The sequence below is a fragment of the Phasianus colchicus genome, chromosome 3, assembly GCF_987193195.1.
Source record: "Phasianus colchicus chromosome 3, bPhaCol1.hap1.1, whole genome shotgun sequence".
Classification (NCBI taxonomy): Eukaryota; Metazoa; Chordata; class Aves; order Galliformes; family Phasianidae; genus Phasianus; species Phasianus colchicus.
The window spans coordinates 55533097-55558885 of NC_143438.1; the positions used below are offsets into that span (position 1 = coordinate 55533097).

The 25789-nt window shown below is 39.4% G+C and overlaps 1 protein-coding gene across 7 annotated transcripts in view; it reads right to left on the reverse strand.

The window, feature by feature from the left end:
- The window catches only part of PCMTD1 (protein-L-isoaspartate (D-aspartate) O-methyltransferase domain containing 1), a 44122-nt gene extending 21581 nt beyond the window's left edge, over positions 1 to 22541 (reverse strand). The window contains exons 1-4 of one of the 7 annotated variants that reach the window (XM_031612931.2): positions 22267 to 22541; positions 10354 to 10421; positions 9607 to 9737; positions 3420 to 3847 (exon numbers count right to left, since the gene is read on the reverse strand). In XM_031612931.2, the coding sequence (XP_031468791.1) occupies positions 3420 to 3726 (307 nt within the window). In that variant the 5' untranslated portion in view covers positions 3727 to 3847; positions 9607 to 9737; positions 10354 to 10421; positions 22267 to 22541. The other 6 variants (XM_090137579.1, XM_031612932.2, XM_031612933.2 and 3 more) reach the window with 6 other exon arrangements.
- Positions 22542 to 25789: the final 3248 nt, after the last annotated feature.

Below are 25789 nucleotides of genomic sequence, written 5' to 3' on the forward strand. Positions count from 1 at the left end.
CACATTATGTTTGTTCATCACAATACCACTACAGCTGCAACACTGATTGATCCTGCAATCAAACCCGAGTGCATTTCCAAGTTAATTTGTGTGCTAGAAGTTAAAGCTATTTTTCAGGAACAAGAAGAAATCACGAGACAGTATTATGACTATTTTCTACATCAGGAAAGTATCTGAATCAGTCACATTCACTGTTATGTTTCTACGTTTAATATATAGTCAATAACCCAGACATTTTAGTCACTGGAACACAACTGGAAAAAAGGAGAGAGAAGAGAAAGAAAAGAAGGCAATTATCAATATTATTAGAAAAAAAAGATTTATATAATCTATAATTCTAAACCTTGCTTAAGTATTTAGCTCAAAGTTGTTATTCCAAAGAAATAGTTTTCTTAAGAAAAGTGATTATTAATGACAGTTCTCAACATAACACAACATATCAGATAAAATAAAACCAAGCTATATGCTCTGCTCGTGAGACCTCTCAAATGCCAGCCAAGATGTAGAAAGATCTTTCAACTTGTGAAAGCATGTACCTCCTGTTGACAGTCACGTATTTAAATTTATCACCGATCATGTTAAGAGAAGCATTCCTCTTATGGTATCTTTTGTGGTGTTTACTTAATGCTCCTTTGCACAATAATAACCTACCACATTACTAATCAGCACAGGCGCAGACCATTTAATGGTCCCTTGCACAATAATGACCTACCACATTCCTAACCAGCATAGGTGCAGTTCTGTAATAACACAGCAGCATCCAACACATGCTTTCTTCTATTAAAACTGCCATTCCTTTAGTCTCATAAAGTAAAAAACGCATTGATGTCTCCTGTCCCAATTCAGTTCTTACAATACTCAATTTTAAAGAAAAAAAAGAACTAAGGAACTGTAAATGCCCCGACAGTCTCAAATCTGCGAATGCAACATACTGTCATGTTGCAATATACCATATTACCATAATTTGAACAGAAATATAAGATCTATTCTTTCATTAATAAATTTGCAGACGCCAAGAAGTCACTCATTTTAAAAACTAGAAATCAACTTTTCTGTTACTCTCCAGACTGATCTTTTCCAGTGGAATTCAACTTAATTCCACCATCTAGTTTGAACTATGTATTTGAATAGATTAGATTAACTGTCAATGCTATTAAGAATTTTTCTTTTCCACACATCACTATACTTAGCAGTATAGTGTATACCACTTTCAGATCACTTGCTAATTTAATCTCATTTTGATGCTGACAGCATGGCAAAAACATACCCACTACATTGTCAAATTGGAAGATGCCCACCTACTGTCAAAGAACACATGGTTCCCTGTTACTATTCACACTGCATACTGAAACTTATTTAAAAACAGGTGGGCTTTTAAATATACATACATGAGGTCAGCTCCAAAAGTAACACCTCCCATTTTATTATGTTGGCCCACAATGACAGAGGCAGATATTAGTGGTATGTCAGAGACTGAACCTTCCCACCAATGCTCTACCTTGTTGCTGTGAGATGGATGGCAGCAGACGGACAGTCTGACATGGAAGTGCATATGAAGCAAAGGTGCATCACTGAATTCCATCATGTGGGAAAAATGGCTCCCACTGACATTCACTGATACTTGCTGAATGTTTATGGAGACCAAACAGCAGATGCGAGCACAGTGAGGTAGCATGTGGTGCATTTCAGCAGTGTCACAGGTCATCGCTGTTGGTGCAGATTTTGAGAGCACTGCATGCAAACCCTTGCTCATCACTGGCAAAAATGTATAGCTAATGGTGGTGACCATACTGAAAAACAGTGTTTTGCAGCTGAGTATCTGCTCTATCAAATAGCTTGATTGTGCTCTTTGTATCTGTTGTAGTTTCCATGGAAATAAGTAGGATGTATTACTTTTGGAGCAACATATGTATTTATCAGAAGCATATTTCTGTTTCTACTCCTTTACTCCATGGTTTAAAACAAACACTAAAACAAGGAAGAATTACTATACATAATTAGTGATCTTATCAATGGAAGCAGAAAATAAGAAAATGAAGTACTATGGAAACACGGGAAGCCTTGCTTCTGAATGTAGCTGAACAGCTACTGTGCTCCACGCTCCTCAGCACTACTAAGGATATATCAGTACTTGAGTTGGAAATGAGGAACAGCTGTAGCTTAACTGCGTTCCTTAGGGGGCTGTCAGCCCATCCAATACTCAAAGACAAGTCTTTTCTCTTTTTGATTATTTTTTTTTTAAATTCCACATATAATATTCTGAAAGACAAGAACTTTGCTTGATAGGGTCTAGTAAAGGAACACTCACCAGGTAACCAAAAGCCATTCAAAATAGGTCAAGAACATGAATACAAGTGCAATATACATAATTCAATTTCTTGAACATCACAGTTCAGAAAGAATATTGAAAGAACACAGCTTTACACAGAGCAGGGAAATGAATACTATTACACAGTTACTCTTAGCACAGAAACTTCACTCATAACAACAACTTATATTAAACAGAAACACCTTCCAAAGCAGATATCTTCAGTTTAGATTTTTACATGTGAATGAACATAATTTCTATTTCTACAAGAGAACAGTACCTTTGCCACTGAATTTATTAACAGGTACAAAATACACTGCCAGAGATGCCAACAAATGAAGTTTGTTACGTATGTATTAGGGACAATTTCTTTTTTAAGTGAGAATGAATGATGAAAACTGAAATCAAACCAGCTCCTCACATTTCAGATTTGTGTGTCTATCAACACACGCAGCAAAATGCCCGACCTACTAGAAGGCTTTCTTCAACAAATAACATTTGTTTAATAGTCACTAAAAATTCACCTAAAAGAACTATGTACTAAAATAAGTAGTTATATAATGAAATTCATATGTGAAATAAAAACATACTTTCTAGCATAAATGCTTTCTATTCTAAGTATCATATTGAGGTTAGAAAATTAAAGCCTTTTTTCTTCTAAAGATAGGTGGCTTGCACACTGATGGAGACTTAAGTTTTCATTTAAGTTTCTTCACGAGTCATGAGCCAACATAATTTATATTTCTTCCATAAATGGCATAAATATGGTACACATGCAAACTAGAACTTTAGCCCTCAGATTCCTCTACACTTTTCCCTTCTGAGCAATGAAAAGCTGTTTCCTCTCATATTAAAATTCTATGCTACAGAAAGACAAGCATGAACTTCCTCCAAAACACTCTGTGAAATACCAGTGGACAGAAGCATCTATAGATATCAGTTTATCTACAGCTTGTAGATAACATACAATATTGTAAAAAACATACAACAAAAATCCAGTTTTATGTGTATCATTATTATTACTTTTAAATAAGTGAAGTTCTACAAGACTTGTATAATCTTCTAATAATATGCAGTGGCAATGTATTGAAATAAATATTTTCAAAGTTACCTAATATTAATCCCACCATTGTACTCAAATACCCGGTTCCGCTACCCAGATTTAGAAAAGATAATCCAGGCTGAAGCTTCAGAGCTTCCATGACTTCAGAATAAATGCAAGGTGCTGATAAGTGTATATTTCCATGCTTCCAGGCCAAGTCTTTGTAAGCATTGTCCCTGTATCCTTCCAGATAATAATCACCACGATCAATTGCTCTGAAGGCTTGCTCCACACTCTCAGTGCGGATATACTGAGCTTCTTTCAAGTTATCAATTAAGTCATCATTGTCTTCTCCAGCACTCACAGCTCCTCCCATGCTGAATTTCTATGGTGATTCAATTAGTTTGCAAAATACATCAGGAGGAGAGTTTTCCCAAAAGCATTTAGTATGTAATAGATCCTTCGTTGTTCTTTCAAAAGTACATCACAAATGAATCCTAAGGGAAAAAAAAAAAAGATAAATTTATGTAACTTGAGTTTTTAGAGAAATAAATCAACAGTTATTAGAGGGTGATGAAACACTGTTTGCACTGGATCACTTCAAAAACTATTACAGTCTGGACATCATACTTGGTCAAAAAACATCTGCCCTTCAGATTCGTGTCAACACAATCCAATGTTTTTCAGCTTAACTTTAATATTTCACTGTCCCTCTACAATAGCAAGCACTACAGCACAAGAGTTTATACAGACTACAAAAACAAAGCACTAAGAGACTCTCACCCATTATTGCATTTGTGGGGCCAACCAGCTTTGGACTAGCTCTGGAAAAGTTTGGAGAACTAAATACCAAACAGCAGATGAAGCATACACAAACTTAGTTGAATTTTAAAGAAACCGAGCTAACATGCTCAAAAACCAAACGTGTAGTGGAAGACAAAGCCAGGCAGTTGGTAATAACCGTGAGATGCATTTCAGATATTCACTTGTGTGCTGAACCAGAATGCAAGTGTAGAAAACTGCACTGTTCTGGATTCAGCAACTGGGAACCACACCGAAATCCTCCAAATGAATCTAAAGGAACTAAACCAGTACCATTTCTTTATCTATTTCAGTACCTAAAACGCTTTATTAGCTTGCCAGATTTTAAGTGACCAGAAAGTTTTATGAACTGAAGTGAGCGTAGAACACTCACTTCAAAGTAACTCTTTCAGAATGGTATTTTATCCACAGTTATGACATTAACCATTGAATTCTCAAATTCAAAATGTTAACAAATCCGGATTTGTCACGTAAATTATCAGCAAAATAGGAACTGGATACTGGAAAGAAAAACATGACTTTTATCTACCAGTTCTGGATGAATAGCTTACCCAAAGAGAGCTAGTTACTAATATTACTTACAATGCCATCTTAACCAAAATAACAAAAAAAAGAACCTTAGTCCTTCTGCCAGTTTACTTCCCTCCTTTCCTTTACCTAGTTTTATTTGTTGAACAATACATCAAATAAAATATACAACTTAAGTCTGAACACGAGTTGTTTCTCCCAATATTTGGGAGACTTTTCTCAAGAAGAAGAAAAATACTGTATTTCAATATAAAAGGTAGACTTGCCTATCTCCAAAAGTATCATTCCAAAGGTATAATGACAAGTAGTACATCAAAACACATAAAGAAGAACATAAGTGTATCAGGCAAGTAGAGGAATTAAATTGTCTCCAACCAGTTACAGAAGGATTCGTGAAAGGTATTGATAATAAACCTTGTCTAAAAAAAAACAGCCTACTCAGTTCCAAAGGCAAGGGCTTGCTGAAAACTGCCAGAGGGAAGCAATCTCCAGAGGCATTTCCCTCACCTACCAACCCTTAAATTAGGTCAGGGAGGGGTGGACCCCAGTTCCACCCCTTCCAGTACACAGATGAATTGCTTGCACCTGTGCACTGAGGTGGCCACACCCCTTCACCAGGTGCTCATTCACTGGTTCAGGCCATGACCTAGCAGTTCCCTTCCAGGATTTTTGAAGCAAATGTAACCTTTTATCAGAAATTACTCCAACACAATCCAGCAAATTCCTGTTTTGTAAAAGCCATCTGTACTGAGCATGACACCATATGGTATTAGATATATACTTGTTTGACAAGTCTGGGTAGGCTGTCCTAGCTGAGTCTTCTCCCAGCTTCTCACTAGCAGGGCAGTGTGAGCAACAGGGAAGATCTTGTCTCTCTATAAGCACTGCTCAGCAACAGCTAAGACAGTGTCATCAACAGTATCATCAACCCACAAAGCAGCAGCAAATGAGCTACCATGAGGAAAATCAACTTTATTCCATCCAAAAATCAGTGTAACTAGTTAAAATTAATAGCTACTAAAACAACAGCTCTTGCCATCCCTTCACTCTAAGAGATTCTTGATTGCCCTGAGAGATGCAGTTCAGAAGATTTTTAACTAAAGGCAAAAATTTGATTGTTATATTTAAAGATTAATGCAGCTGCTAAAGTTAAGAAACATCACTTTCAGGTAACCTGCAGAATGCATTCACTGCCTCATGCCAGCAGATGGAGAACTTCACCAACTCTATATTCCACTGGTGACCAAGCAAAACAAAACCGCTCTGAAGAAAAAAAGCCCTTTTTCTCAACTTAAAATAAAGCCTTATAGCTTCTATGAGATGATATCTCCTGTTTCACATGAAATTACTTAGCCACCAAAAACATTCGCTAATGTCAAGATAGTCACTATAGTAATACATTTAATTTATTTAGGAATTGTCTATTTATGTTCTTGGGATTACCCAACAATGAAAGTTAGTTACTACAGTGGCACCACTCTTTCAAGTGATGACATGCATTGAAAACACACCAAATCATGATCTTTTCATGAAAAATGAATTATTGTGCTGTACAGAAATACCCTGTTAAGGCATAAATACTTCCTTTCAATGCTTGTTTATAAGCTTTTTTCCTTATGAAAGTCAAATTACTTGCTTCCAACAGAAGCAAGAGACACACGCAGTCACGTTTTCTATTTTTTAAATACGGAAAAGAAACCATCCCACAAGTTACTTTGGTAGACACTAGGAGGAAAAAAAAAGTTCAAGTGCTGTGCTTTTGTCAGCTGATCGAGGATCAAAATAAGCACAGTAGAACATGACCTGGTAAAAGCAGTCTATGTAGCTGTACTCTGCAAAGCTTATAGAAAGCAATCTGTGGAGCTTACAGATACCTAAATTGCAACATCTGCAGATGCAGAGCATAACTAACATTCGAATTACTATTTTACACAGAGATATACAAATCATAGAAGAGAAAGCTGCCTAAAATTAATGAAATGCAGTCATTAACTTTAGCCTTAGAAATCCCTGAAATACAGTATCCAAAAGAAGTTAAACAATCAGAATGACAGTGAAGTTTTAAGTTCATTCACTGATTAAAACTAATTAAAAATCTATTTCTTATTCCACATTATTTAAAAATTTCTACAAGTTTACCTTAACAATTCTCATACCTGCAATAAAAATGAAAGGTCAACAGTTTTCAGTTTCTGCAAAAGATCACATAACTGCTGAGCAATACCTCCGACATGCATCTAACTTGCCTGTAATCAATTTTACTGGAATTCCTTATCTTAAGTATTTTCTAGTTTGGTTAATTGTTTGGGTTTTTTGTTGTTGTTGTTTTCTGGGGGCAAGGGTCATGTTTTTTATTAAAAAACACAAAACAAATACTGTCACATTAATTGAACACCTGTTCTTGGGCTATGTGAATCTAAGAAACATTGGCAAGTTTATTTTAACCATAACTTGAGCATATTTTAATTATTTTACATGCCATACACTCCTATCTGAGAAGTCAGTAACTGGTACAAGCTTTGTCAAGTTTTATTTGCCAGCTCTTAATCAAATTCTGCACGTTTCAGAAGCTTTATAAGTGAATTTATATTTTAAGTTAATTCCTCAGGTCAGTAAAGCCCACACACTGGTCTTAGACTGAATACCACATAGCAAAGTTATTCAGTAAATTTGATAGACAAAATCTTGCCTTTTTCAGATCCATACAATATCAAATCTATAGCATTTTGTAATAGCCACACGTCCTTTAGTCCACCTTGACTGTTACCCAGTCCCAAAGGATGAAAACCAAAACAAAGTATTATAGAGGTTGTTATCCATAGTTTAAGTCTGCTCCTCAGAACTAAAGCATTCTGAGAAAATCCTACTGTCATTAACACATCGACTCTGAAATTCCCTCATCACACTGAATTTGGACTGCATCCCTTACAGTTCAAAGGGGACATGCAAAGTTTCCTGATGAGCCTTCCCTCTTCTCTGGGGAACAGCACACAGAAGACATAAAAACAAATGACACCAAGTGGCTGGAAGTGTCAATCTGCCTGAGGGTAGTAAGGCCCTACAGAGGGATCTGGATAGACTGGAAAGCTGGGCTGAAGCTAATGGAATGAGATCCAACAAGACCAAATGCTGGGTCCTGCACTTTGGCCACAATAACCCCAGGCAACGCTACAGGCTTGGGGCAGAGTGGCTGGAAGACTGCGTAGAGGAAATGAACCTGGGGGTGTTGATTGATGCTAGACTGAGCATGAGTCAGTGTGCCCAGGTGGCCAAGAAGGCCAATAGCATCCTGGCTTGTATCAGAAGTAGTGTGACCAGCAGGAACAGGGAAGTAATTGTCCCTCTGCACTCAGCACTGGTGAGGCCGCACCTTGAGTACTGTGTCCAGTTCTGGGCCGCTCGCTGTAAGAAAGATATTGAGGCCCTGGAGCGTGTTCAGAGAAGGGCAACAAAGCTGGTGAGGGGTCTGGAGCACAGGTCTTACGAGGAGCGGCTGAGGGAGCTGGGATTGTTCAGTCTGGAGAAGAGAAGGCTCAGGGGAGACCTTATTGCTCTCTATAACTACCTGAAGGGAGGTTGTAGTGAGCTGGGGGTCAGCCTCTTCTCTCATGTGACTAGCGATAGGACTAGAGGGAATGGCTTCAAGCTGTGCCAGGGAAGGTTCAGGATGTTAGGAAATACTACTTCTCTGAAAGGGTGGTCGGGCGCTGGAATGGGCTGCCCAGAAAGGTAGTGGAGTCACCGACCCTGGAGGTGTTCAAGGAACGTTTGGATGTTGTGTTGAGGGACATGGTTTAGCGAGAACCATTGGTGATGGGTGAACGGTTGGACTGGATGATCCTGTGGGTCTTTTCCAACCTTAGAGATTCTATGATTCCATGAAACCACAAACTATTAGTAAAATTAGATGCAGGAACCAGCTGTTAAGTTTCCTGAAAAGTGTTTCCCCTGCAAGAGGAGAAAACTAACCAGACATGACACAAGGGACTGAAAAAAAAAAATGTAGTCCATTTTACAGTTTGTTTCCTCATGGCAGAAGTTAGCAACTTTAATCTCATCAGCAGATGCTTAAAAATTGCTGGGCAACCAACCAAGTATTAAATCTGCTTCTACTAGCGTCAGTTAAAGTAGTGAGAAAACTGATAGTGAATGTGATCATATTTTGCCTGTTCTTGTCCTCTCCAATGACTCTCTACGAGCAAAGGATTCCATTTTCCATTTATCTTCCTCTGTTCTATCAAGTATTGTAGAAGTACCATAAGAAGGGGCAATTCAACTCCAAACCACAGAGAAATTACAACACTGCTTCCTTCATCATGCAAAGACTGGTGAAAACCAAAATATGAACTGTGTGCTGGAAGCAACTGTAATAAATGACTCAAAAAAAAAGCCAGAATAGACAGCTGGATACAAAGACTGAAGTCTTCATACATGTTTTGGAACTTCTGTACTCATGTCTTCTTGTTGAAGCACAACTAGAAGCAACAAAGTCTAGATGTTCTGGGAAGAATAACTGCTAATTGAACTGCCCTCTTCCACAGCTATTGTTTTCTCATTTTAAATAGGTTAGAAAGGAAGAAAATTACTGTTTTTAGGGTACTGTTGGTGACTTAAGGGAAACTATTAGAAACACCACTAATTTTTTTTTAATCTGGTAGACTGATCTCTCTCAAGAGTATTCCCTCCTAACCTGCTGTCCATGTAGATCATTTCAAGAAGCTTTTCAAGTTCAACAAATATAAAAACAAGTATGTTTAGTCCTCCAATTTAATACACCATTCACAGCATACTTCAAGGTTCTTTGCAATATAGCAATGGAAAAAGGAACAGGCCACAGGATTAAAGCTAAGCCAAATGAATGTAAACAACTATGACTACTGACTTATCCTGAATTGCATTGACCTACTTGAGCAGACAACGTTTGTCAACTCCGATGTAAGCTTAAACCCTGATCCTCCTGATCAGGCCTTCAACTGATGTTTATGCAAGTTTCCAGGTGTGCCCTTACTTTCACTTTCTTCCTTCTTCTCCAGTCACCTGAAAAAAATGTGCAGTACTGTATACGATATCTGGTGTGTTCAGAAGATCCACTGAGGCTCATGGCTCCACGGATGTATGAGCAGTGATAAAGACATCAGTGTGGATTTCATGGTAAAGTTGCTTCCATCTTCAGAGTTACACAAGATGGTATAATTTTTGGATCATCTCTCCTATACATTCAGTGGATTTCTTTCCCTTTTTTTCCCCCCTCTTAACTTTCATAATTTGTTTTCAGCTCCTGCAAACTTCTTTTTAATTAAAATTTTAAAAAAATTGAATTTGGTGATTTTCCACCTCAAAATTTCTCTCCCTTCTCTAAGCTGGGACACTTCTTTTTTCACTGTTTTCTTCTAAACTGGCTTAGTTCCTCACCTGAAATTTGATCTACCTTCTTCGAACAATTACAAGACTGAATGTGAAAATAAGCATTTTCTACACACAAGTTCTATATGCCGGGCCTGTATTCAAATTTGCTGATTAAGACTTGAAAATTCAGAAAAATAAAGAAAAATCCAAATACTTCCTGAGTGTAACTTTGAATTTGCAGTTTACCACCATAACCCAACTCAGTTCTCTTTACTGCTTAAAAACTAGATGACAAAAAAGAACCCACCTCAGGCTTCAGAAGTTTCTTCTTAAATCAGTTTCCCAGCTGTGACACCACAAACTTCTTCTGAATGCCTACTTTGAAAGAAATGAATTCAGTGTTTCCACCTGAGAAATTCAACAATGTAGACTGTAGTCCTGGGGTGAATTCCCAAGTGCAGGCTAATTCCTGAAATCTGAAGGTGTAGACCTGTACCAGAAGAGTACTAAAGTAGCTCTATATCCTCAGAGAGGTAGCCCTCAACTGTGCTCTCTATTTCAGGCTGTTTATGAGTTGTCACTATGGTTAGAGACCTGGCTCCTGTTTTCACATCCTAGAATATCCTCCAGGCCCCTGGATGACCTTTCTTAATTATATCCTGCAGAAAGACAAGAAAGCTGTCTCACTTGCCTAGTAATGGACTAGAACAGCATGACACACTTTTTCACAATATATGGATAAGTAGCATGTCATCAAAACAAATTTGCTACTCTGACACTTATCATTAGCAGTCAGCTATACATCAGTTGTTACAGTCATATAACATCTAACAAAATACAGATTAGTTACATGCATAATGAGGGAATGTTAGCTATGGCTTGATCCTGCTGTTTGCATGATGTTGCATAAAGTGATCTCATCTCTGTGGAGCTTAAGATCCCCCAGTGACCAGTCGAAGTCCCAGAGAAGTATCTCAAACAAGGAGATGTCAGCTTAACTCAGTGCCCCAGTGTGATAGAGAAAAGCCCTGATCCTTCCATCCAGCAGAGTCCTTGAAACAACCCAGCAACAATTCTCTTCTAGTGCAACCTCTCTGAAGGGCTCAGCTCCTGGGAAGTGTGCCTACAGCTCCCAGGTTACAACTATTTTAAAGTCGATCAAGTAAAAACTGAAAGACTATTGCTTTGTATCATACAGACACTCCGGAGAATCAAACAGACCCACAGAAACAGCAGGTATCAGATAATGTTGGCTTCTTCACCAGCAAGACTAAATCATCAGGGGACATCAGAAGATGGACATGCATTCTCAATGTATACAGGTGTCTGACAGTCCTTGAGTTTGTATTTGCACCTGTTTGTTTTTTTTTTTTCCCAAAAGAGAAACTGCCATTACAGAAATTAGCAAGTTACAGAAAGGCCAGGCTGCAAAACTCATCAGCACAATAAACAGCTCTGCTCAACAAAATTTAACAGAGAATACTCCTTGTAAACAGGCTTACAGAAGCTGAAACAGTCAAACATTAAGTGTTTTAAAAACAAGCATTTCTCTTCATGAAAGAAAATGGTTTAAATTTAGTTTGTGGTGATGACCAGAAGGTAGCAAACCAGACACCATAAAGTAAAGTGATACTCCTTTATCTCTTTAAAGCAGTCGAATGCAGAAGGAGAGGGGTGTACATATTTTAAAATACAAAGCAGGTTTAGTACACAAACGGAAACAATCTCCTGAACTTTTAACACAGATGCAGTTGCTGCATCTACAGTCTTAAGTGGATCAAGTCACAGTTCATATAATTTTCACTAGGACAAATGTGGCTTATGACTGAAAATTCACTATTTCAGCTAGTGCTAAAGTTCAAAAGCTATTGTGCATAAACATTTCAAGTTATTTAAATAACTCACTTCCAGCAGCAACAGAACAACATAGGCCTGTTGCCTTTAGCAAAAGAAAATAGAAATGAGGTCAAGAGTAAAAATAGAAGATGGTTACATTCCTGACACTTGAAACCTCATCTCAAAGCTATGTATTTACAGCACTCTCAAAAATAATCATAAAAATCAGCAATTCAACTTGAAGCATACTACAAAACATTTGTATTTTGTGGTCTTCAAATATAATTCTGAATGCATCACAATAGCATGCAATAACAACCCCATAAACAACTCAGTACTATACTATCAAAATGTTTACTTCCACAGCCTAAGAATGTCAAGTTTTATTATGTACCCCTCCATAAGACACTGCATAAAGAATTTCAAGTCTTGATCCTGTTTATTAGATTCTTAGAATGGTGCAGTACAATACAGCAGCATATTTTAAGCAGCTACTTTATTACTTGGGCCTGTAATCTTCAGGAGGCATGTATGAGCATGGCCTACTCTTGCATCCTGCCTTTCATCATCAGTATTTCACTACTACCAGCTTCCAGAAGCACCAAACTCTTTTTGAAACACAACTGGTTCATATGCATGCTTATTCACATGTCAATAGCAATTACTTAAAGGCTCAACCTTGTCCATAACAAACCTATGTTTTTTTTTAAGATGTCTAATGCCTACTTTATATGGAGATCAACTACCCCATGTGGTTCTTATTAAATCACTGATTTACTGCAACGTTCAAGATCTACAAAGTATGAACTACATGTATATTGTAAATCTACCAAAAAAAAAAGTCCCTATGCAAATGCAAGAGCCATCCAGGAAAACAAAACAAAATTCAGCTCCTTATTTTACGAACTAAAATTAGAGCACTGGTACTGTCATCAAAGTCCATTACAAAAGACTGTTTCACAAAGTTTCATGTGATTGTTCTAGCATTCTCCCTGTTCCCATTTAAAGCACAAAGCCACAAACAAGAACAAAAGCACACTGGGAGATGGAGTATGGTTTCTGTAACAGTATCACTTTAATTCACCCCTATATGGCCCAGTAGCCACTTCTATCATATATTTTTAACTATACTTGCAAATAATTATACCAATTATTTGACAGTACCTATCAAAGTTAATCCTGTCAGGTTATGTGATAAAAATATATTTACTACACAAAGGGACAGGCACACCAGCAGGCAGGGGAGCCCAACCAGCCTGCTGCAGTTCCTCCCAGGGCTCCACCAAGAGCCACTGACTGCTCCATCTCATCCATCACTGGGCATCTCTATGGCACCTTAAAGATAGAGAGGTGATACTGCTTACAGGGCCTCACATTTATTGAGGGAGATGGGAACAGCACGTGGGGATTGTACCACACCTGTTGTGGAATATTTAGGGAAGGAACAAGGAGGATTTAAAGGGGTTGGGGAGGAACAAGCATGGGAAATACAGAGAGCTAAGTGATAGAAGGGACAGGTCACGTGTGAGCAGGTTGCTGTCAGTGTGTCTAGCTGTACTCCCCCCAGCCACCACTGTCTGTCCTCTCTTCTCACTTTTTCCTAACTCCTTCTGAGTATATGGCTCTATTCTGCACGTACGAAGTCTCAACAGCAGCAATTGGAGCCCATGTGGCAAAGGGTCATAGGAAACAGTGTGATCCCTGGTTTCAGCAAAGAAGGGGGTGAGCATATGCAGGTCAGGTCACAAGCAGCACCAAACTGGACTGGCCCACAGGCATGTGAGGCCACCTAGGGACCATGGGTAGGGGTCAGTATCTGAGCAAGGTATCTGAAGGAGTCAGTTGCTGGAGGGAATGGTCTGAGCCCAGTATTAGAGAACCTCAGGCATCACAGGTAGAGGTCTCCTGATAGGTGTGTGCATACAAAGAGACAACAGAGAATAAGCAGACCCAATGGCCCATTATAGGCAGAACAAGTGCCTAACCCCAGTAACTGATCGATCCACAGTGTATGAGTGCATGCATGCATTTCCCACTAGCATTCAGCCTAACCATCCAGAAACAGCAACAGGGTAAAGCAGCTGGTGCTGCCTGTACTTGCACTAGAGCTATGTTTTCTGCCAGCGTTAACATGCATGGGCAACTACATATTTATGTATGCATGAGCTCAGGGCTGCCGTCTGAGAATACATGTTCACTTCTGGCCATGGGTGCCTAAAATTAAGGCTCAAGTGACAGACATATCCAGTCCCTAACTTACCTAGACTGAATTCAGAAACTTTAATTGCAAATAATGTCTGAAGGCTTCTTGTCTGAAAGTGGCAATTCAAATGTTATTCTAACATTCACAGATGTAATCTGCCCAAGTCTACTCACTTTAGTTTTCTTAAAAAGATGGCATCACCAGCAGACAAATCAAATCCTATTCTGTTTTGATGATGGCAGATGTCTTGCCCTCTTTAACATCCGAATCCTTAAAGCCACTGAACATGGCAAAACACACATGATCAATGCCTAATTATATTTTATATCTGAAGATAATACTCTTTCCTTACTGCCACAAACAACTGAATCAGGATTAAAGCTCTCTTGCAAAAAAAAAAAAAACACACAACAAAAACACCTCTCAATGACTAAGGCAACTGTTTCAGAAGAAAATATAGCTTAATAACAGGTACCTACATCCAGTAAAAACCTGCAACTGCTTTCTGAAATAGGGTGACACTACACTTTTCATCTGAGTTCCAACATATTTTAAAAGCTTGCATAAATTTAGAAGAAACTGATTTCTGTTTGCTTTCTAAATCACACCCTAAAAAGAATCCCTAATTAGCTACATTCCATGTTTGGTTAATTTTAAGATTTTGTGTGTTTGTTTTTTTTTTTTTTTTTTTTTTTTAAGATAGCTACAAAATTGTTTCTTTTTCACTTACTCAAGTATTTCTTGTACTTACCAATTCCTTATAAGAGCACAGAAATGCTTTTACAATGGTGTTGACATTCATTTACAGCAGTCAAGGCTTAGAGCATTCTTTTGAAGGCAACTGACAAGGGAGAAGCGGACAATTGGAATCGTTTTACAACTTCTTTGTTGTATTGTTGTTTTGCAATCCTATTATACTACTGTTTTAATCCACATAGCCTAAGATACTGACAAGCTTCTACAGCTAAGATCACAAAATTAAAACACAAGTTCACAAAAATGTGAACAACTAAGAATTCAAACTTGACCAAGTTGACAGTGACCCAAACTGCAAATAAAGCTCATTAAGTAGTCAGTACTTTTAAACATTCTACAAATAATTACCTGTCTTTTACAAATATTCTGACCTACTTCTGATCTCTCAACAACTTCAGGCACGCCTGATTTTCATAGCTCTTAAACATTATAAACTTTGAACAAAAATCCCCACAGCACTTCCTTAAGAGCCAACACACATAAGCACATTTTTAACTTGAAAATGATTATGAATTATAGTTTTATTTTGTCTCCAGATAAGAATTAAGTACTATTGAAAACATGGCTCCAAAGTTAGAATTTACCTATGGGACTAATAGCAGGTGCAATCTAGAGAAGGGTTTGGAGCTTTCAGAAATGCTTCAGTGACCGTTTCAAGATATTTGCACAAATATTTTACCAAGATAAGAAAGTTCAGAACTTTTTACTGTTTGATGTAGCAGCTACACTGGGACACGTTCATCTCCATAATCCTACCCAGTCAAATTGTTACAGACATAAGCACAGGGGTTTCACCTGACAGAGGTGTAGTTTACAGATACAACACAAGAGGCTGCTACAGTCACATAATCTGCCTTAGTTGCATCATGAACAACCCCAGTTTACCCAAGCTAAATCCTACACTGACTTTCCTGAGAACTCCGCTACTCCAGTACACATCTTAGAATCTCAAAACTCGGCAGAAATGAGTCTTGGTTATAATTAACTGAGGTAAATAAGAGATTTAAAGCCTATGGGATTTGTAATGCTGCAAACTGTCAGCTCCACAGAAGTTATTAAAAAAGACTCAGCAACTGGTCTGTCTCCTCCTTCCAGTTTCACTGACCTGACCGCGATAACACCAAATTTAGAGTTTGTAGAAGAACACAGCAATGCTTAAGAAAATAGACAGTAAGTGACTACACTGAATGAAAACAGAACCACATTTCATTCTCAAAAGGGTAAAGAGGAGGACAGTTTTGAAAATAAACAGCAGTCACATGCTGCAGCAGAAGAGCCAGCAAATCCCACCTGCCAGAATCGAATATCAACAACGAGAGCTAACAAGAAAACTATGGGCCCCAAGGTTTTCCGAAATAAATCAATTCCTTCAGTGATACTGATAACCTGATAGAAGTAATAGCATTCCTGACTAATTGAAGGTATTAGCACTGCAAGAATATTAACCTTTTGCTTTGCTGCTTTCATTGGTAGATTAAGGCGTTCTCTCTTTCAGCAATTTACATTTCCATACATTTTAGCTGTACCTACAACTAAAAAGTCATGTTGAAAATATCACTACCAAGACAGCAGCTCCAACACCCTGCATTCAAACATTTGTCAAGAAAAACACGTGGTGATTCCTGAATATCTGCTGAAAATATTAGCACAGAAATAACACAAATTCTCACAATAGTAACCACTTCTCATTTTCTCCCAACCACAATCCTAATTCTTCTTTCAATGTTAAAACAACTGTTTATAGGAACCAAGCTTTACATTTGAAATAGGGATACCACAGACATGTCAATCTGTGTGTAACCTACCAGTTGACTATTACCATTAGAAGTTCCAATGATTTCATCATTCAACATAAGGAAAAGATATATCGATGCACTTAGCTCATCTTCGAGAAGCTGCTTTTCTGTTACTTTTAAAATAAAAAGATATGAATAAATAATGAAGGTCATCTCTGAGACATTCTCTTTGAAATTTAGATCCCTTTCACTCCTGAAGACAGAAGTTGATTTTAAATGCTGTTTGTTCTGCTTTAAGATTTGTACTAACACAGACATTTAGAATAGTAACATTCATTCAGATGCACGTATTCAGTATCTACCGTACTACTGCATACCACCTCTCATTACATCTTAAGCTACTATTATATATGTTAAAACCCTGATTCAACTGTTCCTCTCATCTATAAATCTATATTAATAGTTGTAGACAACAGCTAAAAAAGCTTCCCATTGACAGTCAGATGCCACCTGCTGGAACACTACCTGCAATCACTAAGTTGCTGTTACTTAACCTGAACAGTTTTCACAATTGCTTAATTCACCATTCAAAATATGCACCTATCATTAAAGACAATAATGAGCCAGTTGTTAAAAAAAATATATATATATATGGAAGAAAAAGTCCTTATTCACAGAATTAAAAAACAATGCTATTTAGAAATTATACAAATAAAAGTTTTTGCAAAACCAACAAACTGTTGATACTTGAGATGTGATTCAGGTGCTTAAACACAGACCTCCAGTATTATTTCAGATGCTCCTGCTAACTATGGGCTACTCGGTCTATGACACTGCAATGGCCAGTGTTAAGTAACAATGGATACCTCTTCTGTACGATTCCTGTCCTTGCAGTGTGATTTAAGACCCCTAAAAAAAACTCCAACTGCATACAGAGATGTATCCTTCAAAAGGAACACGACAGTTGGGTCTGGAAAAGGAATCAGGCATGTACTCTAAGGTGTCATAGACCAAAGGCTTTGCAAGAAGAGAGACCTAAATAAAGAACCCAGAGGCACTCCATGTTCTGTGAATAGGACCAAATATAGTTAGTAGACTGCCATACAACTGGATTCTTGGGTGTGCACGTGTATTTTATGTGTGTGCATATAAATAAAAATAAAAATATGTAAAAACAAGCTTCAATAAAGCATGCCTAACAGCAAGGCTACCTGGATTTATCCTCTTATTACTTTTTCTTCCCCTTGCCCCCGCCTTCCCCCTTTTTCCTGGAATTTCAGGAAAATGCAGGCCTTCAGGAGACGCTGTCATACCTAAAAGCTTCTTGCTGACAACTCAAATAACGATACTAAACATCTATTTAAAGCTGCTAAAGGGTAAGTATCTTTCCATATCTGCAACATGAAACTATTTTCATTACAAGCTTTCAGGCATTCCATTTTGCTAACAAACTACTTGCTCTCTATGACCAAGTTCAGTTCTATAACCTCACTTTAAAACTGTAATTCCATTTGTTCTCCAGAAACACTGCAAATCAAATTAAGCATCTGGTTTGCAGCATTACTCTGCGCAAATACTACCTTTAGAAAACTTGGAGCACAGGTTAATGCTTAAGGAACTATAACCTTCAATAAAGTCACTTAAACAACACTCCAAATACCTCAAACTTCCTGCAACTCCTACAACATAACATACTCCATTTTGAACTAAACTTTAACCTCCTTTCTTCACTAAATACTACACAAAGCAAAAATGAACTCCAAGATTAGCTTTCATTAGATGTATTTCTAAGTAGTGGGCTCCAAGCTCTCTGTCCCAAGGCAGCCTTCTAACTGCAGCAGCTTATTCCCTGTCCATGGCCACCTCCCCTACCCAGAACTCCCCCACTAGAGAACACACCAGAACATGCAGAGTTACCATGGTGACTTCCTGATGTCACCTCTGAACTATTCTGGGGCTGCAGGGTGTTGGTGTTTTGGTTTTGTTTTTTTTTTTTAACTGCCTTATGATTACTTCTAAAATACTGCCTTCCTCCTCACAATGAGGGATGACTTATATTTTCATGTATCAATTTAAAGGACTGATAACAACCCTTGATAAATCACCTATCTATTGCAGTCATAATATAGTGGTTAATCCAGATAAAGGTACCTTCACTTTCAGTTCACTTTTGCTTGTTACTTTCAAGATTTTCAACAAGCTTCTCTTCAGAAGTGGTATACAACTTGCTGCTGAGATTTTTAAGAATCCAAAACATAGTTGTAGGGATTTCAGGCTCCTTGTCGCAAGTTAACATCACTGCCAACTTTGCAGTAGCAAGCTAACTCTGAAACCAGTTGGCATCATGTACCAGAAGGACAAAAGGGAAAGAAAACTAACACTACTGTTCTGAATGGAAGCCAACAAATTGTTCAACCCCTGGCAGAGGGATAAGATATTTAACATCCTGAACTGCTACAAATTCTGACCTTTCGTCAAGGCTCAGGAAGTCCAGACCAATTTTTTTAAATGCAGTAGCAGCAACTGCTTTAACAGCTCACATTCAACAGGCCTGAAGCCTCTAAATAATATACTGAACACACAAATAAGCCCCAAAAGAATTGTAGCACAGGAGCTATTTCCAGGTGTTTTAACATAATTGTATTGATATTATTTCACATAAACTACTTCACTGTTTAGAACTCCATAGAAGAATAGGGAAGAAATGGGATACTTCTACGAAGCAGACACATTAAAAGAGTTCTCCTTTAGAAAAAACCCACATCCTTGCTTAGAAAAGATGAGGTATACTGATCTACTTGGCCATCTTCTGACTCTACTAGAAGACCTCTAGAGTCCCTTTAGGCAAGTCACACTTCTAACTGTTCATCCACAAAACACTGGCAAGCTTTCTTCCCACCTCTGAATTTACATTTTAAGTGGGTAAAATAAGGTAGATAATAATCAATTATGCTTGCATCTAAGACTACCAAGTGCAGTAGATTTCAAGCCACTTACACAGAAATAACTAATGATCACCTAGAGAAAACTGTTTGCAAGCTCTATTCTTCTGTTCTATAGGGTAAAACAGTAGATCTGTGAAACCCCTACTGACAAGGAGAATAACATATGAAATGAACAGTTACAAGTAAAGATGTTTCTCTTCCAAAAACAACTGTGTTCTCAGCTGTTCTTCAGCATGCATTGAACATTCTCATCAGTTTCAGAATTACTTTCAATGTGTTTGTAAACACATTGGAGTCTTAAAACTACTGGCATAAATGTTTTTCTACGCAGCCTTTCAGAAACTTGCCTATGTTGAATTTTGGAAGTACATCTGGAAGAAAAAAATGCATTACCAATCATATTTCGCAATAGGAACTTGAAATTTGGCCCCTGTATTACTGTTCTTTGAAGTTTATCTAGAAGAGTTACTACAGGCAACATGCCCTTTAGAGACTTTCACCTCCATCAATATCTATGCTAAGTTTAACTTTAGGCTTCAGAATTCACAATATTTTAAAGCAATAGCTCACCAAAGAAACGGCTGCTCTGGTGCAGCCCAGAACAAGCATGGAGAACTACAATGCGTGTTTGGTAGTTAGGTCCTATTATTAGACTCTTGGGAGGCAGAAGCCTCTACAAAAGGAGCAGCTGCAGCTTGGGGTAATCATCAACAAGGAAACAAAAGACTAAGGAATAAAAATGACCAATTTGGCAAGATCAGGGCTATAAAAATGGCAAGACTTAACTAATAAATCTAGTATTTCAAATTTTTAACAGACTAGAGCAAAATATCTAGAGCAAGTCACAGTAACAACATAAAAGAAGTTTGAGGTTGGATGAAAAAATCCACTGATAAAGCCAATTAAGAGAAAGAAAGATTAAGAGTTTGCTGTGAAGATCTGTGACAATACAGGGAAAAAGAGCCTTAACCTGCACAAATCCAGAGATAACATTTGGCTGTTCTGAGTGCAAGTTCAGAATTACCTCATCCATTTCTGCAATTTCATGACACACTCTTCACTGCAGAGCTCCCAACAACATCTAATTGTTTCTCCTTGCATTTCTGAGGCACATTCACTGTTGTCAAACACATCTGGCTATATGCCCATCTCCATCTGAAGCTCTCATGGCTTTCTGAACATAGTTAACTAACTTATGTTCCTAGTGTTACATGATCTTTATTACCCAATGTCAGTTAAGACACTGATAGATCTTTGACTCATTTGTCCACCTACACACCCAAAACACCTCTCAAACTTCTCCAACAAATGAGGCAGGAGTTCTGCTGAAAGCAGCTCGATTTATACAGCTTGACACATTCCAGAAATGGTCTACTTAGGGCCCAGAATAAAATATGAGTTGGGGGGGGGGGGGGCTGGCAAGTATCACATATTATCATTCCTTTGCAAGAATAGTGAATTACAGTTACAAAGGTACTCTCCCAATACACTCTTGTTATCTACTAACTTAAAGCATAGATTTTTCCATCTAGGAAAGTACTTCATTACACAGAGTGCAGGAACAAAAACTGGTATCTTTATTACTATGTTCAAGTGCTGACTGCCCTCATCTGAGCATCCTCTCTGTGCGCGTGAAAAGTTTACTGCTCATTTCCAGAAGCAGCCTTACTTCCTTGCTTAAGCGCGCAGCTCAACTGCGCTTAACTTTGACCTGTCAAACAGAAAGAACACCTGCTAAGGACAGCAGCTGCGCAGATCCTACTGAGTACTGCTAGGACACAGACACCAGCACACCGCAGAAGATCCACTCTTCCCTCACGCAGACCCCCCAAAAATGTTTTCCTCCCTCAGAATGAATCCAGCTCACCACCCGAGGTGCTTGTTCTCACCACAGGATGTTTCGTTTTTCCCTTTCTCCTTTCGAAGTCTGGACTGCACAAAGCAGGCCTCGGCTACTAACTGCGTATCAGATAGATGCCAAGATCCCTCCCTCCGCTTTCCCTGCACGGCCGCGCCGTGGCAGAGGGCGGCGGGACGAGGGGAGGAGGCAAACCCGGCGGCAGGGGGACGTGTCCCGAGCCGCCTTCTCGGCGAAGATAGCAGCAAAGGGGGGCGGCCGCCCGCCGCGAGGTCCCGCTCCTCCCCCCGCCCGAGAGGAGAGCGATGTAAACAGAGCCGGGAGCGGCGCAGGCGGGGAGCGGCTCCGTTACCTTTGCTCCCGGCCCGCCGGAGCTCGCGGGTCGAAAAGCGACGTCGCCGCGCGTGACACGCTTTATTTACGTAAACAACGCGTTTCTCCCCTTCACCCAAACAAAAGGAAAACACAGCGAGGAGGAGCCGGAGCGCGGGGACGGCGCTCCTCTCAGCCGCGGCCTTCGCCCCGTCCCGCTCAGCCCCACACACCTGCGGTTCCCCCCCCGCCCCGTCTCGGGCCGCAGATCACGCACCTCACAGGCGAGAGGGGGCGGCGGGGAGGGGGGAACGGCGCTCTCCCAACCCCTACAGGCGCCAGCGAGCCCTGGGCCCGTCCCGGCTACGCGAAAACAACCTCTTCCCCCCCCCCCCCCGCCCCAACCCCCACGCGCCTGCGTGCCAACGGACAATGGGAGCCGCAGTCGCGGACGGGGGGGTACTGCGTTGCTCCCTCACCCCAAACCGTCCCGGCTCGGCCACAGCGGCCCCGCAGCACAACCACGGGGAGCCCCGTCGCCGCTGCCCCCTCCTCCCTTGCGCGGGGCACTCACCCGGTGTGCGGCAGGCACCCCTCTCGGGGCAGAAGGAAAGCGGAGGAGCGCTTCAGCCGCTCGCGCGACCGCCCACGAAACGAGGAGAGGCCGGCGGGCCACGCAGCGAAGGGCTCGGCCGGCTGCCGCCGCTGTTTGTGTTGGTGTAAGGCGCCGCAAGGGGAGGAGGGGCCCCAACAGCTGAGAGGATGTAAACAGAAGGTCACGTGACGCCGCCGTCTCAGGCAGCCTAGCCTCCTCCGCACAGCGGCGCCGGCTTTAAAGGGGGAGGGGGAAGCAGTAGCGCTTCGCTTTCTGATTGGTCACGCTCTGCGTGTGCGAAAGCCAATAGGAGGAAGGCGTTTAACGGCTGTCGTCATCGGTCGCTAGGGGATGTGGGGATACTCACCGTAGCGCCCGACGGCCTTCTACAGACCGGCCGGTGTCGGGTCGGGGTCGTAGCGCTGCTGTCACCGCTGTCCGCGCTGCGGCCGAGGGCCGGAGGCAGCCACGCTTCTCAACGCGGAGGAACAGCGCTGAGGGCGGGGGGGTGGGGAGGCGGTCCTGGAGCGGCCGGCCCCGCAGGGAGGGCAAGGGACGCGCAACTTGTTAGGCCTGATGTTTGTAAAAGTGCACAAAATGAGTGATGGCCGCCTGACATTGTTCCACTTTTTCCGAGGCTGCTAATTCAGGGGGTTTTGACCTTGCTGTGACAAGCCCAGAGGGAGAGTGACCTCCTCAGATCCCGCTTGGGAATGGCCTCCTGAGTGGGAAAGTGGTACTGCTCTCCTCAGGGAAAAGGGCATCCAGCTCGGATGTGCCAGTGAACATACAGAGAATATACAGTTTGTAGAGATTTAAGGCTACTAGATATAAAAACCTGTACAGACGCTACAATTAAAGTAGCAACTTCGGTAACTCGGTGACATTTAAAACATTTTAATCTGGAGTGGTTTAAGCATTGCAAAATGCAGCTGAGAGGCATAAGAGTTTGAGTTTTAGCCAAAGTTTGAGTGCTGGTGGAACAGGATTTCTAAATGAAAGCCCCGAGAAATGAATTACATAAAAACATAGCTGGTAAGCAGCCAGGAATGAATGTCACATGGGGGGGGAGGGGAGGAGTGCTGATGCATGCTATAGTGGTTGTAGGTGGCAACAGTTTAAGGTGGAGGTGATTGGACACATATACTGGGGAGAGTTTCTGCTAAGAATGACAAATAATAATGCCTTTTTTTAGTTGGTCAAATAGCCATGTTGTAACTGCTGAAACTGATGGGCTCTTGCCTATTGTGCATGAAGATTTCCTGCTTTTCGTTCCTTTTCATCATCTTCCTAGATCTCCTTCTGTATAACCGATATCTTACTTGTCAGACAAAGTGCACTTAATATTCATTCAGGACAAGTTATGGTTATATTTTGTTCATTTGATTTTAAAGAATTTTTCTGATAACTTTTTTTTCTCGCAAATTATCGTGGCATGAACTGATTTTGTTTTCTTTCCATTTACAGTGGGCATAAACATTGGATTAAGAAGGTCATTCTGCTCTCTCAAAGTTCAAAAAAAGATTCAGTATTCAAGCCTAACTGAACATTCTATATATTCAGTTATATTCTGTATATTCTATATCATTATATGTTCAGAATATTCTATATCCATATTTTCAAGCACATATGATTCTACTAACTCCTGTCACCCATCTTCAAAACAGAAGTAAGGCACATATTTTCTGTTGCAGTATATAACTTGAATCTGGATGCAAATTGTATTTATTGTCACATCATTTTAAGTTTTGAGATGTGCATAAACTGGACATCCTTTCTTTTCATTCGACTGTAAGTTAATATTCCTAAAAATATATGTCAGCTTAAGTATTATATGACAGGCCCTGTCAAAGTTCTGTATAAATTAACTGAGTTCAAAACCTATGTAAAGCACTTCTTAATTTAAGAAAATCCCTTCACTTTTATTTAAACATGGGTTGTTTAAGATAACATGCCCCTCAAACTTCAATAATCATTGGAAGTGGATTGGGCTGTTTTTTTGTGTGTTTATTTGTTGTTTTTACTTTTTGTGCAAATTCAAGTATTGCTTATTCTTTCAGGATTTGATATTCTGGGTTTTTTTTTGTGCGTGTGTGATCATACAAATAAAATATGAACTAGGTGAATGACTGTCTTCATTCAATGCTGCTGGCAAAGGTTAAAGCATTTTCATGTCTAGTAGAAATATATGTGCTTCAGACTTCCATTTTTATAGATAAATTTGAAATTTTCCACTAGTAATCATTAAGGTTAAATACAGAAATGTAGCTGCTACTACACTGAAATGAAAATCAGATATACATAGCAACTGAGAATGGAAACTATTCCAAATAAGGATTGCCATATGTATTGAGTAGTTAGGTATACTGAATTCTGCATTTCCACAGAAAAAAAAGTTTCTCTTTTACATGCTGGCCTTCGTAAAAATGACAACAGCTTAAAAATAGAATGATGCAAATAGCATCCCTTGAATGTAATCCTGTTGGCATGAAAGTAACAAATAATGTGTAGTTCACAATGCTTTTATTTTTGTGCACATTTCAAGTCATAAGAATCATTTATATATCATTACATGTAATGTGGCTTGCCTTGAGTCAGTTTCAGTTGTATGTTCCATGGTTCTGCATAATTGTTTTTAAATACTTTCATGTGCCTGAAGAAGTATATAAAAGTGTTTATTTTTTCTTGAAATGTTATTTTCAGAGATATTCAATAACAAAAATGGCCTGTCAAGCTGAAGTTTGTAAAAATATTCAAAATATTTTTGATGTTCTGCAATACATTCAAATTTCAATAAAGTTATAACATTATAATGTTCTGTTGCATTTCTTAAGTATTATCCATACCAATTAAGGATTTCTTTCTTCCCTTGCTTAGCTATGGAAAGGCTATATAAGGAGAAGGATATTTAAAAAAAACCAAACCTACATCTAAGCTATGTTTCCATTCAGTTATTTCACATTATGATGCATGTACTTGACACAGATTTTTAGACAATGTTGAAAGCTTACACATCATTATCGTTTTGAAAGAGTGATTTTTCATTCTAGCTTTTACATTTACATTTGCTTTTAGAATCATAGAATCCTCAGAATTGGAAGGGACCTCTGAGGACCGTCTTGTCCAACTCCCCTGCAATGAACAGGGACACCACAGCTAGATCAGGTTGACCCCAGGGCCTGATCCAGCCTCACCTTGAAAGTCTCCAGGATGGGGGCATCAACCACAACACTACGTAACCTATTCCATTGCCTCACCACCCCCACTCTAAAAAATTTATTCCTTATATCTATCCTAAATCTACCTTCTTTTCTTCTAGATGAGTGAAAAAGACATAGAATACAAAGATAGAAACAAATCCCAGAACATTTTTAACTATGGATATTTACTGTTGGAAGAAGTAATTGATTGTGGCCTTGAAAACTAAACAATTAAAATATCTTTCTAATGAAAAGTTACTTGTGCCTGAGATTTCAACTAATACTTTATGAAGGGCATAGGC